The 18,346-nt window shown below is 60.4% G+C and overlaps 1 protein-coding gene across 1 annotated transcript in view; it reads left to right on the forward strand.

Annotated features, from left to right (window-relative positions):
* Positions 1–10,593, forward strand: part of SORCS2 (sortilin related VPS10 domain containing receptor 2) — a 477,363-nt gene extending 466,770 nt beyond the window's left edge. Inside the window, exons 23-27 of the mRNA XM_060147451.1 lie at positions 17–142; positions 2,953–3,052; positions 3,543–3,642; positions 6,233–6,378; positions 8,151–10,593. Of these exons, the coding sequence (XP_060003434.1) occupies positions 17–142; positions 2,953–3,052; positions 3,543–3,642; positions 6,233–6,378; positions 8,151–8,215 (537 nt within the window). The 3' untranslated portion in view covers positions 8,216–10,593. The remainder of the gene's footprint in view (positions 1–16; positions 143–2,952; positions 3,053–3,542; positions 3,643–6,232; positions 6,379–8,150) is intronic.
* Positions 10,594–18,346: the final 7,753 nt, after the last annotated feature.

The following is an 18,346-nucleotide window of genomic DNA, read 5'->3' on the forward strand; positions in this document are numbered from 1 at the left end:
GTCTGTGTCCCCGCAGGAGACCAGCATCCCCGAGGAGCTGCTGGTGACCGTTGTAAAGCCGGGGCTGCCCACCTTGGCTGACCTGCACGTGCTTCTGCCCCCTGCCAGGCCCACGAGGAAGAGGAGCCTCACAAGTGACAAGGTATCTCCTGCGGCCACTGGGCCGGGTCCTCCCCACGCCGCCGAGGGTTTGGTGGTGATTCCCGGCAAGCACGGGGACCTCAGCCTCCCGTCATCGCGTAAAGGCTTATCTCTCACCAATCACTGTCCCTCCTCCCCCTTGTGGCTACCCCAAGGTCACACTGGAGGGGGAGTGGGGGGGACCAGGGCATTGGGCAGGACCACCCCTCAGGGGGACGCTCCACTTTCACTCCCATTTCATTGGCTAGAGCTGGTCACACCGCCCCAGCCTCACTGCGAGGGGTGAGCACCGGCCAGGGGATCCTGGGCAACAGTTTCAGAGCATCCAACTAGGACGGGGAATCAAAAGATGAATCGGGGCGGGGACTTCCCTCATGGTCCAGCGGTTAAGACTTCACCTTCCAATGCAGGGGTTGGGGGTTTGATTTCTGGTCGGGGAGTTAAGATCCCACATGCCTCACGGCCAAAAAGCCAAAACATAAAACAGAAGCAACATTGTAACAAATTCAATAAAGACTTTAAAAATGGTCCGCATCAAAAAAGGAAAAAGATGAATGGGAAGAACTTCACGCCGTCTAGGGGGGCTGTAATTCCGTACCAAGCAGACAGCAATGAGTGTGGACGAGGAGATGGAGAGACTGACCCCTCATTCACCGCTGGGGGGAGTGGAAAATGGTGCAGCCACTGCGGAAACAGTCTGGTGGTTCTTTAAACAGTTAAACACGGAGTTACCGAACGAGGCAGCAGCCCCACCCCCGGGAGTGTGCCAAAGAGAACTGAAAATGTATGGCCACACACACACGTGTGTGTCTGAATGTTCACAGCCCCGAAGTGGAAACAACCCAAATGTCCACCCACAGAGGAGTGGATGAGCAGAGGTGGGCCATCCACACAGTGGAATATTATCCAGCCATCGAAAGGGGTGAGATTCTGATCCAGGCTGCAACTTGGATGAACACTGGAGACATGATGTAAAGTGAAAGAAGATGGTCACGGAAAGCCACAGACTGTGTGATTCCACTTATACGAAATGTCCAGGATAGGTGAATCCACAGAGACAGAGTGTGGCTGGGGGCTGGGGGCTGGGGGCTGGGGGCTGGGGAGTGACTGCTCACGGTTTTAGGGGTTTCCTTTGGGAGGAAGAAGATGTTCTGGAATTAGATAGTGGTGGTGGGCGTGACTGTGAATATGCTAAAACAACACTGAATGGTACACTTGAAGAAAGGAAATGGCATCTCAAGAAAAGATGAGTCAGAACCGCAGCCGAGCTCTGAGCTAATCGAGAAGACAGGTGCTCACGCAGATGGTCCGGAGAGAGCGACCTGCACGGAGGCACGGATACAGCAGGACCAGCAGGACCCCTGTGTGCGGGTGGCAGCGTCCCATTTCACAGACGAGGGAAGTGAGGCTCAGTGAGGGCCCCGCCAGGAAGCACAGCGCGGGCGAGGAGCCCCACTGTCACTCTGGCCGCCCGACTGTGCCCGCGCCACTGCCGGGCGGCCTCCTGGTGGGCCCGTGCCTGTGCTAGCCTGACCCACAGCCCGTCCCAAGGGGCGTCCGCGTCCGCACCTGGGGGCTCCCGGCCAAGCCCCCAGCCCCCGCTGATGCGGCGTCTCTGGAGGTGGGTCAGTGGCGGGTTGAGAGGCATCGACCCACTTCTCAGACGAGGAGCTGCGGGCAGAGGGGAAGGCTGCGGGGGTCCCGGCTGCCAGCACGGGGCTCGGGGTGCTTCCGAGTGAGGGCTGGGAGGGAAGGAGGTGAGAGACGGGGGGACCCCACCCGCATCGTCCTGAGCGCTCAGAGCCTGCCACGTGCCCAAAGTCAGCGAGCAAACTTAGCCGCGCGCCGCGGCCGCGGACAGCAGCCTTGGCTTCTGCGTGCGGAGCACGGGGCCCAGGGCGCCACCCCCAGGCCCCTACGAAGCCTCACGTTGACCTGAGAACGGAAAGGTGCAGCGACCCCTCCAGGCCATGAGGTCAAGGGGCAGAACCAGGTGTCTTCCCAGACCCTTCAGGTCTGGGGCTGTTGGCCTGTCGTTTACACAGTTCCCGACTCAGGACCCTCGTTCCGTGAGCGGGGAACGGGCCTCGTGGAGTCCCGGGTGCTGAAACGCCGCTCAGGGAAGCAGCCAGCAGAGTCCCCGGGGTGTATCCCCCCGAGGCCCAGGGAGCAGAGCCACGGGGACCCCATCCCTGAGAGGGACCCCTCCCCCAACACATCTGCACCCACCTGTGCAGAGGGTGACACCTGACACCCACGTGGGCTGAGTGGTTCCCTTCTGAACACCAGGAAAACTCCCCACTCCTGAACTGCCAAACCAGCTGGGCGCCCCAGAGGCCAGCTGCCTCCTCCCCCACACCATGATCCAGCAACATCACCTCCTGGGGTTTCTCTGCCTCAGGTGTGGGCTCACTCGCCTGCCTGGGTCACCTCTCCTGTCCCTGTCTTGTCTTCTTCCTGGTCTTCCACCTCCAAGAAGCCTCCCCTGATTACTTCTGGGGTTGGGGGCCTCCTGGAGCATCCCTGGGTCTCCCCAACTTTACCACACTCCATGGTCCTGACTAAAACTAGAGCTCTGTGAGGGCAGGGCCACATTTGGGTCACCTTGGGTCCCATTGTAGGTTCTTGGTGAGAGTTCATTGGTGGCTAGTATTCCCATTTTACAGAGGAGGCGACTGAGGCCTGGAGAGGCTGAGTGGCCCTCCCCCAGCCCCGTGGCTCTGGAGGGTCCGGGCGGACATCTGCCCGGCTCTCCCGCTTCCTCTGCTTGGGTCCCCGAGGACCCCCTCACTCCCCGCTCTCTTATTTCAGAGGCTCGTGGCCATCCAGCAGGTGCTGAACGCACAGAAGATCAGCTTCCTCCTGCGTGGTGGCGTCCGGGTGCTGGTGGCCATGAGGGACGTGGACACAGGTGAGAGGCCTGGCCGGAGCTCACCTCTGTAGGGTGGGGTGGGCGTGTGTCCAGGCCCCTCAGACGACACCCATTACTGTGGACGCTGGGGGCAGAGGGACCCCCCTCTGCCGCCCGCACACACGCTCCTCCTGGACAGGTGGTTGCCTCCGGTTAAAACCCCGTCACACCAAGGGCCTCGCGGTGCTCTCCGCGGACACAGCACGGAGCTCTTGCTTTAACTTATGTCACTTAGAGTCTCAGGTGGCTCTGTCCCCGCCCCCCACCGTGGACTGTCCTCCCCACTTTGGGCAACGATCTCCGCAGGAGCTGAGGAGCTGCGTTCTGCTCTGTGCAGCCATGCGTCCACGCCAGCATCAGTGCGGACGGAGGAGTTGTGTCCACTTTCCAGGAGGAAGGACCGGGGCCGGGATTTACTCAGGGGGGGTCCTGGGTGCCAGGAGGCCGGCCGGTGCCCACGCTGACCGCTCACAGGCTGCTTTGCTCACAGATTCTCCAAGCCTGGGAGGAGGTGGCGGCTACTGGGCGGTGGCAGTCGTCCTCATAGGGCTGTTCGCGGTGGGAGCTTTCATCCTCTACAAGTTCAAAAGGCAAGGTCACCCGGCCTCCCTGGGCTAACTGGGCGTGAGGGCGGGGCCTGGTGGGGGGGCGCAGAGTCCCAGCAGGGCCTTGGAGGGTTGTGGCTGTGCCTGGGATGGGTCCTGGGGTGGGGAGGGGCCTTGTCTGGACCCACAGCCTGGATCTGAGTCACCTTGATCCCAGAGGGAGACAGCCGACCGCTCACAGCCCAAGGAGCCTCTTCCACCCCCATCCTCCTCTCTGCTCCACCCACCCATTTTACAGATGAGGAAACCCGGGCTCAGAGAGGTTAAGTGATCTTCCCAGGGCCACACAGCTGAGGAGTGGGGCTCTGACCCCAGGCTGTGCCCAGTCCCCACACTTCCCCCAGTACTCATCCACCCCTTCCCTCCGCAAGCATGATCCGGAGCCGTCATGTGCCAGGCACCCCACTGGGAGGGGCTCCAGCCTCCAGATGGAGCGGCTGCACGGGACACCCAGGGCCGGAGCGGGGGGCGGCTGACGCCCAGGGTGGGAGCGGGCGGGGGCTTGAGCCGAGGTTGGGTGGGTGGCAAGCACACCGTGCGGTCCTTGGGAGGGGGTGTGGTGCCTCTCTCCCCCTCTGACCTGAGTCCTCAGCTGTGAAATGGGTTTAATAACCCTCGGTGCTGGGATTACTCATGGGCCCCCTCGAGGGCCCGGGAATGAGCAAAACGACCAGAAAGTGTCACCAGACTCATTTCCTGCAACACGCAGCTGCCAGGTCTGAGCCTGTTGTTTCTCCCCGTCTTGCTGGTCTGGCTCCAGTGGCCTTGGGGTCTCCCTGGTTGGGGTCGCCCTTGGGAACAGTCCAGAGACGGAGCTGACCCTCCCCTTGCTCCTCTGAGGCCAAGGGTCCTTCCTCCCCCGAGCCCTGGACACTTCTGGGTCTCTGTCCTCCAGCACCGTTCACACTGGGTGGCAGCCCCCCAGCCTGCAGGGCAGCCCAGATGGCAGCACGGCTAAGTCAGCCTCGAAGACCGGGCCACCATCCTGCCCTGCTGCTGACCAGCTCTGTGGTCCTGGCCAGTCTCTTCCCCTCCCTGAGCCTCAGTTTCCTCATCTGTAAAAGGAGACTAAGCAGGAGGAGGATAGGACAAGGGAAGAAGAAAAGGGGGAGAAGGTGGGGAAGAGGGGCAGGGGGCAGGGAGGGGAAGATGGGGAGGGGAGGGGGGTGGGCAGGAGCAGACGCAGGCCCCCAGCTCCTGCAGACCTTCTCCTGTGCCCGTCTCCCTTGTTGCCATAACACCGTGTTTAATTGGGACCTTGTGAAAACCGCCCAGCTCAGGCCTGGCTGAGGCAGGCCATGGGGTGTGAGTCCAGAGAGGCTGAACGAGAAAACGATTCAGACGCTGCCTCCCAAGTCAGAGCCGAGTTGGAGGCAATGGCTGGAGCCGGGACCTGCCCCACCCCTTTCTCTTTCCCCTTGGACCACAGTTTGCGTGCACCCATTTGGGCTTCTCTCAGGGCACTTGAGAATTGCAGGGCGGCAGGATTGCCTGGGGGTGGGCAGAAGGCAGGCCTGGCAGGTCAGGAGTGAAAGCGGCAGAATTCCGTTCTCTTTCGATTGCCTTCTTCAGACCCCCTGAAGGCCAGATTGCAGTTTCCACAAATTGCTCCAGATTTATCACACACAGTGTAAATGGCCCAGAAGGAACCTACTACCTTGTCCCCAGAGGACGGGGAGGGAGGAGCAAGGGGAGGGCCTTGCAGCTGCAGAGAGAAATGCCCCATTTGTCCAGAGGCTTTAAGCTCTGTGGAGCCCAGGGAGCTGGGCTCTCCTGACTGACGCAGCAGTCAGCGTGGGCTGGGCCCGGCTGCGTAACAAACAGCCCCTAAGTCTCAGAGGCTCACAGCCATCAAGTGCTGCAGTCCACTGGGTCTGGCCACATGGCCCAACCCACCCTGGGCCCTGAATGTGCATCCTGCCATCTCAATATTTCCAGAGAACTGCCAGTGTTGGTGAGTGGCTCTGAGGAAGCCCACTCTCCCGCTGAGTCTAGTTCCCTCTTCTGTAAATTGGGACCATGGGCTCTTTTGGGGTTTTGCTCCAACTAACTGGGGTGTTGAACATGAAGGAGCCTGGTCCAGGGGCCCCGAGCCCAGTCCCAGCTGAGGCAGAGGGGGCTGTGCCCTTGCTCTCCTCTCCCTCTGCCTTGGAGGGTATGGGAACTTGAGGACGGTGCAGCCAGCCCCAGAACCCCGGGCAGGGCTCAGCAAGCACCTCTCAGAGCCAGTCAACATCACGTGCCGTGTGGGAACGCATGCCAATCCAACCAGAGCCCTGAGGTGCAAGGTGACGGGGGCCTGCAAGAAAATAAAACAGCCTCTCCCTGCAGCATGCCGAGGGGAGACGGATGGGCAGCGAGCACCCCGTGTGCGGGGGCAGAGGGAAACCCAGGGCTGCCGGAGCTCACGGGACGGAGGGCTTCCTGGAGGAGGTGGCTTGGAGCAGAGACAGGGCAGGAGGCAGGCCCAGGAGCGATGTCAGCACCACACAGAGGGATGGCCCGGGGCTCTGCTGGGGGCTTCTGGGGACGGGCATCCCGGGCAGAGCCCTGAGTCCCCACCTCCGTCCCGCAGGAAACGCCCCGGCAGGACCGTGTACGCCCAGATGCACAATGAGAAGGAACAGGAAATGACGAGCCCCGTAAGCCACAGCCAGGAGGTGCAGAGCGCGATCCAGGCCGAGGAGTTCATAGATGACGAGCTCCACTCACAGACTCTGGGTAACGCCCGCCCCGAAAGCTCCTCCCCTTCCCTCGCCACCTGCCCGCCCCGCTGGCTCTCCCCACCTGTACCAGCCGCTCTCTGCACCCCCTACACGGCGACCGCCCCACCCCTGGGTTGCAGCCAGGAGGACGCTCCAGAAACGTGTCCCCGTCGTGGGTTGTGTTGTCACCGCCCCTTTATCCCTCCCCACCCCGTATCCACTGTGTCCCCGGAGCTGTGGGAGGTGGAATGGCTGTCCTCACCTTTTAAATGATTGGAGGTGAGGCTCAGAGAGGTGACGTTGCTCACCCAGGCAGCACAGCGGACAAGCGGCCGGCCTGGGACCCAGACGCGGGCCTGCCGGACCCCAGAGCCCACGTCCCTCTTTTCTCCCTGGAGTGGTCGGGAGCTGACCACTCCTGTCCGCCACAGCTCCCCGACCTCGCAGCCCCACCGTGTCCCACAGCCGCCGGCCCAGCCGGGTTCCGCTCAGGGCTGTGGTCCGCAGCCTCCCGGGACGGTGACTACAGCCCCGATTTCCCGGGCACTTACTCCCCAACAGGCCCACTGCTTCCCGGCACAGTCTCGCAGCCAGCCTGGGAGGCAGGCCCTGGCCGTGCGTCCATTTGACAGATGGGACAGCTGAGGTTCACAGCAGCCACTCGGTCTCCCAGGTCACTTAGCTGAGAAGAGGCGCAGCCGATTCTGTGCCCCTCCCCCACGCTGCAGCCCAGGCTCGGGGCCAGCTCCCCCGTGCGCCCCAAGACCCCCCAGCCCAGGCCAGCAGCGGCTGGAGAGCGTCGGGGCCCCACGCGGCCTCCCGGGTGGTCACCCCCATCTTCATCAGGCGGTGTCGCACCCCACGTGAAAGGTGGTGGCAGAGGCTCCCGGTGGACCCGGGCTTCCCAAGCGTGGACAGAGGGGTGGGCGTCCCAGGGAGATGAGAGAGCGGCCCTCCTGCCTCCGCAGCTCTTTGCCGTCAAGCCCCGAAGAGCAATGATAGCGTAGTAATAAGGGATGCTTTCAATGGAGCACTTAGTGTGTGCCAGGCCCTGCCCAAATCCTCAGGGGCAGTCCCTTCCGGACCCCCCACCATCCTTTAGGGGAGGCCATATTATCGTCCCCAAGTTACAGATGACAAAACCCAGGCCGTGAGGTGACACGCCTTCATGAGGTCTCCCCCGGCACGCGGGGCTCACCACCCCATGCCCCCCGCGGCCCCACGGCAAGCTCTGGGCCGCTTCCTCCCCACGTGCCCGGGGGTCTGGGGGGCTCTGGGCAGCCCGCGCCGGCTCCTTCCAGCGGCCACGCCTGCGGCCCCCAGGCTCAGAACACAGCCCCGCCCAGGACCCCGGCAGGCCCCTGCCCTTCTGACCGTCACTGTGCCCTTCTCCCTCCGGCTGCCTCCTGGGGCCTTGCCTCGCCGCCCTGCAGTGCCCCTGCCCGGGGAGCACAGAGCCCTCACCTCCCCCTGCCGCCGACGCCAGGCCGGCCACTGCAGGGCAGCGAGTGTGGTGGCTGCTGGCGGGCATGGCCTCACCCCGGAGGCCCCCTGGGTCCACTGCTTGTGTCGGCACCAGGAGAGCCCACCCTCAGTCACCCCTCCTCCCAGGAAACCTAGGGACGCCCACCCCTCCGCGCCCGCGTCCAGGCACGACCCGCAGGGCTGCAGCAAGCGCGGGACGCCCCGCACGCCGGTTGAGGCCACACCGTGTCCCGCACGGCCCTCCGTCCTCTCTCTGCCCCTCGGCCGGGCGTGTGCTCACACCTGGCATCTCTGTGCCTCCAGGGAATCACTCCGGCGTGGTCCTGAGCGTCAACTCCCGAGAGATGCACAGCTACCTGGTGGGCTGATGCCGCTGGAGGCCGCGCCCAGAGCTCTATCCTCTCCGCCGCTTCATCCCCCGTGGAGGGCACAGGACCACACGTGCCACCGGCACGGGGCTGGGACCGGCGTCCCCTCAGAGACCTCGGAAAAGCCTCCTTCTCCAGCTGTGTCCACGCAAGACGACAGATGCACCTCTGTCCAGCTCAAGCCCGCCCAGCCCACGGCCGCCCAGGAAACCCGCCAGCTCCTGCCTCCCCGGACACCAGGCCCACGTGCTGCCCGCTGCGCCGCCCGCCCTCCCAGACTCTGGGCACTTCTCTGGACCTCACACGGCCGCCCTGGCTGCCCACGGCTGGTCACCGCAGCCGGGCCTGACTTCTCGTGGCCGAGGCTGGTCCCCCAGAGGCTGGGAGAGGCCGGGCTCTCAGCACCGCAGACCCGCCCCATCACCTGTGCTGCGGGCTCCCGTCCCAGCAGAGGGACAGCGGGGCCCTGCTTCCTTCCTCATAACCTCCAGGAAGGCAGCTCCCACCGCAGGGCCGTCCCTCTGCAGGGGTGTCCACCGCCCCGCCGGAATCCAGAAAGCCAGTGGTAGGCCCCCCAGCACCGCCTTCCACACCTGCCGCTGTCCTTCCTCTTTTTAAACTGCAGATAATGTAAATACCTCTCTAGGTAGCTGATTGCGTTTGGTGGGGGGAGGGGGGGTGTTCAACTTCCTATTTTTATTGCCAGGCAGTAGCCCCATTCTCGGGAACCCCTTTCCCAGAATGCCCAGGGATGCTCCTCTGCCCCTTCTGGCAGCCTTCTCTCCTGGGGCCCACAAGGCAAAGGCTCTCCCTGGCTTCCCCCCCCAGCTCGCCCCAGCCCCACACAGGGTCCTAGGGATCCAGCGCCTGCACTTCTGAAGGAAGCCAGCAGGCGGCGACCTCGCACGGGGGTTCCCGCCTGCGGGATCCCGTCTTAGTGGCCGCGGTGGGAACGGCCTCTAGATGCCCAGTGTTCTGTGCTTCCGCATAGCTTGAGGGACGCACTTAGGAACCGGGAACCAGGCGGGGTTTCGAATGGCAGAGCCCGAAGGGCGCCAAGTAGCGCGCTCCTCGTTTTGAAGATGGAGAAACTGAGGCCCAGAGAGGGAGTGATTTTCCCAAGGTCACACAGCAAGACGGCAGCAGAGGTGCCCAGGAGCCAGCCCCCTGCTCCCCGTGCAGTGTGATTCCACTCGCTCACAGATGCCTAGAATCAGGGACACTAGGGATATATGGGGGCAGATTTTCACCTTTTGCCTTGAAACTGGAAATCAGTATCCCCTCCCCGTCCTCTCCCTCCTCCCCCTACCCACCCCGCAGGCTGGGCTCTCAGGTGGCCGGGGCCTTCCCCTCAGAGGCGGGGACACCACAGCCCAGGCTAGGAACTCGCTGGCCGTGGGAAGTCCGGAATGAAGCCCGGGGGGCCTTAGCCCACTCGCCCAGAAAAGAAACATGGCCTGCGGGAGGGAGACCAGGGATGCATCCTCACACCCAGAACACGTGGGAGGCCCTGAATCCTTGTGGAGTGGGGGACCCCTGGAGTCCAGCTCCTTGTGTCACACACGGGGACTCAGACCACCCGAAACCAGCTCAGAAGGGGTCACTGCAGGTCACGGGGCAGGCGACAGAGGCGTCCCTCTCCCCACCCTGCCGGCCCACCGCCTGGAGCTCCTGGCCCAGCCCCGCAGAGCTCGTCCTGCAAGCCGTCCTCAAGACCCTCCTCGGGGAAGGGCTGGGGCAGCGGACCCCAGACTGGAGCTGGGGGGCTGTGTGGGAGAGGCTGGGCTCTCCGCAGCCTGCCCGAGGTCGCCAAAGACGGCTTAGGAACCCTGTGTGTTGCTGTCCACCCGCACCCGGCCCGTCCTGTGAGTGTCAGAACCAGGGTCAGACATGTGTCAGCACTGTCCAGGTCCAAGGTCAAGGTCAGCACGGACACAGCCCCCAGCTCAGCAGTGCCTGCGGGCGATGAGCCCTTTGCCCTTCCTTGACCCTCAGCTTCATTCTCTCTGTCGGGGTAGGGTTTTCGCTTTTGCTATTTGTGTTTTTCATGTATTTTATGTCATTATTCATTTCTATTAAGAGCATTTTGGGTGTGTGGACCCAAGAACCTGGGAATAAGTCGGCACCTATATCCTGATACTTTCCTATTCCCATAATCGTATCAATCAACACATAGGTCTATGGATTTATCTGGTTCTACGTTTGAGGTTCTGTGTATTTGATGTACAGGTACACACGCCGGCACCTGGGAATAACGGGCTGGGCTTGGGCAGCTAACGTTTCATTCAACCGGGTTGAGCCCGTACTTCGTATATGCACATAACAGAGATGCGATCGAGTCTTTCTTATTTTTCCTTTTTAAAAAACAATAAATCATTTGTGATGCTTTCAACAAAGATTAAATGAATGCGGTCAGCCTTTGCCTTATTATGAAGCGATTTGTCAACATTCCCTAAACACTCACCCAGGGCCCTAGAACTTCGGTGTCAGGGACACTGGGAGAGGCCGGGAGGAATTCCCGCACTTTGGGGGGCAGGTGCCTTGACACTGACCGTCTCCATCAAGGGATCGGGACGTGCCACCCCCAAAGCAGTGATGTCACCACATCCTCACACCCGTGTCACCTCACTTCTCCCCTGATGGCCGGCTGAGGGGCCCTGGAGCACAGCCCGTTTGCCAGGTGAGGCGCAGAGGCCAGGGGTTGAGAGCCTGGCAGGGGCACCCCAGCCGGACGGAAGCCCCTTGTCCCTGAAATGCCGTCCGCTTGTCTTTGAGGAGACAGAGGAGTCAGGAGCAGATAGGGGAAGGCTGGACGTGGGCAGCTCACCACCCCCGTGCACACGCACACTCACACTCACACACTTAGACTCACACAAATACAGATACCGCCCTCCTTCTCTGGATCATAATATGTGGGGTTCAGTATCAACATCCTCAGAAACTCCCTGCCAGATCTCACGCCCCTCCAAACCGATGCCAGGCCCTGGGCCGGGGCCGTGAGCGCCCGAGACGAAGGCCCTGGGCCTGAAGGAGGCCCCGGGCCGGCGGGGAAGCTGACGATGACCACAGGATCCAACAGGGAGGTGAGGGCCAGGGGCAGTGACCCCACCCAGCCCTTCCATCGGAGGCCATGTTTGAGTGGGGCCAGCAGGACGAGAAGGAGGGGGTGCTGTGCTGAGGCCAGGGTGCGGTGTGTACGTGCGTGTGTCCATGCGTGTGTGTGACGTGTGGTGTGTGTCTGTGTGGTGTGTGTCTATGCATGTACCTGTGATGTGTGTGTGTGTGGTGTGTGTGTGTATGTGGTGTGTGGTATGTGTGTGTCTGCGTGTGTGTGATGTGTGGTGTGTGTGTCTAGGTGTGTGTGTGTGTCTAGGCATGTGTGTGTGTCTAAGGGTGTGTGTGTGTGTCTAGGTGTGTGTGGTCTGTTGTGTCTAGGTGTGTGTGTGTCTAGGTGTGGTATGTATGTGTGTCTAGGTGTGTGTGTGTGTCTAGGCGTGTGTGTGGTGTGTGTGCATCTAGGGGTGTGTGTGTCTAGGTGTGTGTGGTGTGTTTGTGTCTAGGTGTGTGTGTGTCTAGGTGTGTGCGTGGTATGTATGTGTGTCTAAGTGTGTGTGTGTGTCTAGGCGTGTGTGTGGTGTGTGTGCATCTAGGGGTGTGTGTGTGTGTCTAGGGGTGTGCGTGTGTCTAGGCGTGTGTGTGGTGTGTGTGCATCTAGGGGTGTGTGTGTCTAGGGGTGTGCGTGTGTCTAGGTGTGTCTAGGGTGTGTGTGTGTGTCTAGGTGTGTGTGTGGTGTGTGTGCATCTAGGGGTGTGTGTGTGTGTGTGGTGTGTGTGTGCATCTAGGGGTGTGTGCATGTGTGTCTAGGGGGGAGGTGTGTGTCTAGGGGTGTGCGTGTGTCTAGGTGTGTGTGTCTAGGGTGTGTGTGTGTGTCTAGGGTGTGTGTGTGTGTCTAGGCGTGTGTGTGGTGTGTGTGCATCTAGGGGTGTGTGTGTGTGTCTAGGGGTGTGCGTGTGTCTAGGCGTGTGTGTGGTGTGTGTGGTGTGTGTGCATCTAGGGGTGTGTGTGTGTGTCTAGGGATGTGTGTGTGTCTAGGCGTGTGTGTGGTGTGTGTGCATCTAGGGGTGTGTGTGTGTGTCTAGGGATGTGTGTGTGTCTAGGCGTGTGTGTGGTGTGTGTGCATCTAGGGGTGTGTCTAGGGGTGTGCGTGTGTCTAGGTGTGTGTGTATCTGTGTGGTGTGTGTGCATCTAGGGGTGTGTGTGTCTAGGGGTGTGCGTGTGTCTAGGCGTGTGTGTGGTGTGTGTGCATCTAGGGGTGTGTGTGTGTGGTGTGTGTGTGCATCTAGGGGTGTGTGCGTGTGTGTCTGGGGGGAGGTGTGTGTCTAGGCGTGTGTGTGTCTGTGTGGTGTGCATCTAGGGGTGTGTGCGTGTGTGTCTGGGGGGAGGTGTGTGTCTAGGCGTGTGTGTGTCTGTGTGGTGTGCATCTAGGGGTGTGTGCGTGTGTGTCTGGGGGGAGGTGTGTGTCTAGGTGTGTGTGTGGTATGTATGTGTGTCTGGGTGTGTGTGTCTGTGTGGTGCGCGTGGAGAGACAGGGACAGAACCCGGGAGCTGGCGCCCACGGTGTGTCTGCAGAGCTTCAGAAACTGGCCATGTCCTCTCCTGTCGGGCGCTGGGGGGCGGGGAGAATTCCTTCCCCCTCTGGTGGACGATCTTGATTCCCACTTCCGTGCGTGGCGGCTCTGTTGGGGCCCTTCTCCCTGGCAGAGGCTGGTGGGTGTGATAAGATGTTTGCTGTTCCCATGTCGATCCATCTGGAACACTTTCCTGAACGATGGGACAGACTGGGGCCAGGGAGCCACGCAGGGACCTTGGCTCAGGACGCCCCACGTCGCAGCAGTGACGGCTTCGTGGTAGGACTTCGAGGACACAAACATGCCCACGTGGCCGGCTACACAGTGCAGGCTCTGTGATCACGCTTGAGCTTCCCGTGAGCGGGGCAGGTATGAGTGTGCCCCGCTCACAGAGGAGACTGAGGCGCTTGGAGCAGGAAGTTATTTTTAGCCCAAATAAGAGGTATTGCTCTAAAGCTCCAGAGACACCCCAAATCCCAGGCAGACTCAAGCTGGTTTTCACCCAAGACACCCAAGTCTGGCGTCCAGAGTCATCAGGTAGCAACGGATCTCAAAGGAACAGACGGAAACATGCAACGCCCTTGACAAACTGGAATCAGAGGAGCAGAAATACCTCCTCACATACCCGCTGGGCTCGTCCCTCCAGCTCTGTCGCTAAAACGGAAACCCAACCAGTTTCACGTCGTCAATAACAGAGGGTCCCCCTCCAAGGACCTGGGGGCCTCCTTCCGGCCAGGGAGCAGCTGCAAGGCCAGCGGGCGACTCTGTGGGCCGGAGGGGCACCCCCTGCGCACGGCGGGTCCCCATGGGGAGGTGGTCACCTCCTTCCTGTGTGGCACGGCCCAGGGGCCCCTGTAGAAGACGCCCTGGAACACGGTGACGCTTCCCCCGGAAGGCGCCAAGGCTGGTGTCAAGGCCAATCCCATTCTGGTGGGGATTTGTGTAAAGTCAGGGTCAGGACCCTTTCGAGAAGGACCCCACTGAGCTGAGAGAGAGAGCACGGCGGCCCCTGACCTTGGGCCCCGCCGGGCACGTACCGCGGGGCTGGGCCTTCCCCTGTCCGACACAGACAGGGTCACCGGCGGCAGACCAGGCCCCTGCGACAGAGCTGAGAGCCAGCCGTTATCACATCTGAACACAGACCAGCCGGCGACGACCTCGATGACCACGCGCCGTCCAGCTGAGCACGCGGGGGCGGCTCCTTCACCATCACGGCTCAGGCCCCGAGCCCCCTCCTTCCAGACCAGGTCACGGACCCGCCCAGTCACCACGTGGCCCCGCTTCCCGACAACAAGGCATCCGGCTTCTTCCATCCTCCCCAAATCCCCGCCCCAGGTCCACCCTCGGCCAGGCCTTCCCAGCACCTCTGGGACCCCCACCCGACCCTGGGCCTCCGTGGTGCGTGGTCCCCCCGCTTCATGAGGACCAGCCCAGGCTGTCCAGCCACAGCTGTGCCCATGGCAGCATCCTTGGTCCTAGAGACAGGGGTGGCCCTGGGGGGGGAGCAGTCTCTGTGTGGTCCAGCCACAGCTGTGCCCATGGCAGCATCCTTGGTCCTAGAGACAGGGGTGGCCCTGGGGGGGAGCTGTCGCTGTGTGGCAGTTGTTGTCCACTCAGCAGGACCAACCGGAGGAGAGACCCACGTCCCCCGAGCTCAGCTCCAAGGAGGGCGGCCAGGTGTGCCCACCCGGCTTATGCGGTGAGGGTAAGGCCGGACCGGGGCTCCGGCCACTGCAGCCCAGCCCCTGCTCATCCCGATTCCATTAGATGTGAAAACACCTTACAAGCCCCAGCCTGCTACAACGATCACCATGCGCTGCTGTTTCCACCACGGAGCGATGCCCAGGGGCCGGCCCAGCCACTCCCAGCCTCTCCAGGCTGCGCGTGGCCCATTGTTGCCTCATCTCCACAACCGGGGCCTGCGAGGCCCGGGGGCTTTGGCAGCCCATCGAGCTCAGACTTGCCCATTGCAGGCACTAAGTGCACCAGCCCAGGGGTTTTAATAGCCTGTGCTCATAGCCCACTGGCATTCGCATGATGTTATAATTAGGTTGTTAATCTCCGACAGTACCGGGCTGGGCAGATGGTTTGTTCCAAAACGCTCCCTGGCTCCACACTGAGACACAGCACCATTCTCATCATTTGCAGGTCACAGATTGCGGCCCCGGGGCTCAGCCCTGTCAACGGCCCAGCAGTACCTGCCTGCGGAGGCGCGGGAGGGGCCGTGCCGGCAGCAGAGCCACAAGCCAAGGTGACCGCAGTGGTGACGGCAGCTCCCACTTAGTCTCCGCCGTGTATCAAGTCCGATGTGGGCAACTTCCGAGCACGGGCCCGTAAACCGCACTGACAGCAAGCCCACCAGATCGGTGCCCCAGAGTCGAGGGCAGCGAGGGGAAAAGCAATCTAGGGTTGGGATTCAGGCGGACATCCCTGGGCAGCCCAGGCCCTCCGCTGACCACGGCATTTCTGCAGGCAGAGGGAGGACCCCCTGTCGGGACGTGAAGGCTGCTTCAGAGCAGGGCTGGGTCAGCAGGGCCGGGGCTGCCAAGAGGGCAAGTCGTGAGGACAGAGCACAGGCAGGCGTGAGGACAGACCCCTCCTGGGGGCCAGTCGAGGGAATCACGGGAGGTGAGGAACTGGACAGCCAGTGCACGTAATAATGCTTTCTGGAATTTTCTGGCGACTCAAGGGCAGAGAATTGCGGCAGCAGCTAAGGGGGCATGTGGACGAGAATGAGCTAATAGACGTGGAGAGACAGAAGGTACAGGAGGGAGAGGAGGGAATGCCCAGCAGCAAGTCCTCGAGGCGTGAGTGGGACAGAGCCCAAGCATGAGCTGAGGGGCCAGGTCGGGTGGGAGCGGGGACCACTGACCCTGGGGAACTGGAGGGCTTAGAAGCACGTGGGGTGGGAGCTTCTCTTCCAGCTGCTCTGTGTTCTCAGGGAAGTTACAGGTAAGGTCATCCCTGAAAGGGAGAAGAGGGAAAGGGGCCAGGGAAACAGGAGAAGGTGTGAAATTTTTTTAAAGTAATTAATTATTTTTGGTTGCGTTGGGTCTTCGTTGCTGCACGCAGGCTTTCTCTAGTTGCAGCAAGTGGCATGGTCTCTAGGCGCATAGGCTTCAGTAGTTGTGGCACATGGGCTCAGTAGTTGTGGCTCGTGGGCTCTAGAGCACAGGTTCAGTAGTTGTGGCACACGGGCTTGGTTGCTCCGCGGCATGTGGGATCTTCCCGGACCAGGGTTCAAACCCATGTCCCCCGCATTGGCAGGCGGATTCTTAACCATTGCGCCACAAGGGAAGTCCCAAAGGTGTGAAATTTTATCGGGAGAGTGAGAAAGTGGATTGGCTAAGGAAGTTGTTAAAACTGCCAGCAGTGCGGAGGCCCCACTGAAGATTTGCATCACAGTGTTACATGGAGATCTTTGGTATGGCTCTGTTTCTCCAAGCCACAGTCCACCGCTCGGATACAGAGCCATGTAAGTGTCCTCAGGTCACAAAATGGCTGCAGCAGCTCCAGCCTGGGCATCTTCCTCTCATAAAGTCTAGAGGCTCTGGTCAGGTCACATGGTCATCCTGGAGGAATCCCTGTAGCTCACTGTCTTAATCTTGAGCTACATGTTCCCCCACCCTCACCCCGAACCAGAGATGGGGTCACCACGTATCCCTGCATTTGGGACAAGGAACCACCTCAGAGGGCTGATGATGATGTCGATGTAAATGCTCGACTGTAGTCTTAACCCCAGACCACGGGGTCGATTCCAGAGGTGCACACACAGCGATGCCCTGCTAGATACCCACAATTCGTCTGGGGTGCACATCACGCTGCCTTTGAGATTAACGTGGAAAAGGATTCCACCAGCAGCTAAGAATGCAGCGAGGAGGAGACAGGACACAGCTCGTGAACCAGAAAACACTTGGCCTGGAGGGAGTGCACCTCATTCAAGGATAAGTAACTGAAGAGAAACACAGCCACAGCTCAAAATTGTGTGCATCGTGTCTCGATATGAATGCCAGAAAACATGCCCTCTTTGAAACCGCATAGTAGAAGTTCACAGGCTGAGTAGGAGCGGAGTCACTGGAGTGAGAAGGAAAGTGAAAAGGCAGGAGAATAATTAGCATTTATTTGCATTAAAGATAATGAAGAGCAGAAGGCGGAAGACGATGTCACCACGGAAGAGAACGGATTACGCATCTCTAAAAATAACAAGGGAATGAGAGATAGAGCAAATGAAAGCCTCGTAAGAGACAGAGGGAAGGAGGTCTGCATGAAACACAGGCTTCCTTGGGAATCAGGGCACACAAGCGGAGCTGGAAAAATTCTGAGCCCGCAGATCAAAAGGCCTATGTAGTGTTGGGCCAAAGTCCATCCTGTAAGAATTTCAGAATTTGAACCATAAAGATTAAAAAGTCCTACAAAGTTCTAAACAGAATACTTACCAGGGGGAATGAGTAGGGCTGAGGTTTCTCCACTGTTCCGGAGGCCGGGAGATATCGGGGGGGTTGTGATGACTGAGCTCTGTCTGGGTTTTACTCAGTGGTAAAGGAAGTAGGGCACACGTAGATTTGAAGTGTTCAAAAATGTATCATTTGTGCACCTTCCAAAGGAAAAAACCCTCAAAGACGCCCTTTTATCAACCAAGGGGTGGTTCAAAAGCAAGCAGCCCCCTTGTGGGCAGTTTAGGAGGCAGAAGGGCATGGCGGTGGCATCAGTACCGCGTGACAACATTCATCGTAATAAATGTGCAAACCAAAGAGAGCAAGAAGCTCGAAGATCCCTGTGCGCTTGCCTGAGACCCAAGGTTTGGTGTGAGACTTAGGACAACTGCAGGGTGAGAGGTGGGTGCTTAGATTGGCTCCCGCGCCTTCTGTTTTGGCGTCGGGACAGGAACGGCCCACGAGGTGACGCATCGCTGCCTTTACTTGTTCCACGTGCTGCACTGTCTGTCACCCACCCAGCATCACTAACATCCCCTTGGAAGGGCTCCTGAGAAGCTGGACAGAGGTGGCATCTGCCCAACAAGAGACACGTGTGTGGATTTGGACAGACTGGGGCTCTGTTATCCCAGGAGTTGGATACAGGTAGATGTGTGGATGGACACGAGATTGGGAACGTTTGCTTTGCGGCCATAGATTCGGGCAGTTACTGAGAATTCCCAAGAGGTTCCTGAGATTTGCAGAAGCTTCTGGTTCTCGAGAGCTGCCCTCTTTAGCGCCAATGACTTAGGGAATCAAAGGTGATTCCTGACTTACTTGCCACCAGCCCTTCTCATGGTTGCACAAGCCTCTAGCTCCCTTTTCCGAAATCCTCCCGGTGTGCAATGCCCAGAGCCGCTGGTCATCTGTGTCCCACGAAGGCTTGGAGAGAACTTGCTGTTCTTCTCCTCACCAGACCCAGTCAGCGTCATTGATGCTGCTGAGGTTCTGAAGGAGGAAATGCCAGCCTCCCTGGCCGCTTAGAAAGAGCTGCAAGCGCTTGCCTGGACCTGTGAGATGCGCTGATTCCC

This window comes from Lagenorhynchus albirostris, chromosome 4 (assembly GCF_949774975.1).
Source record: "Lagenorhynchus albirostris chromosome 4, mLagAlb1.1, whole genome shotgun sequence".
NCBI lineage: Eukaryota > Metazoa > Chordata > Mammalia > Artiodactyla > Delphinidae > Lagenorhynchus > Lagenorhynchus albirostris.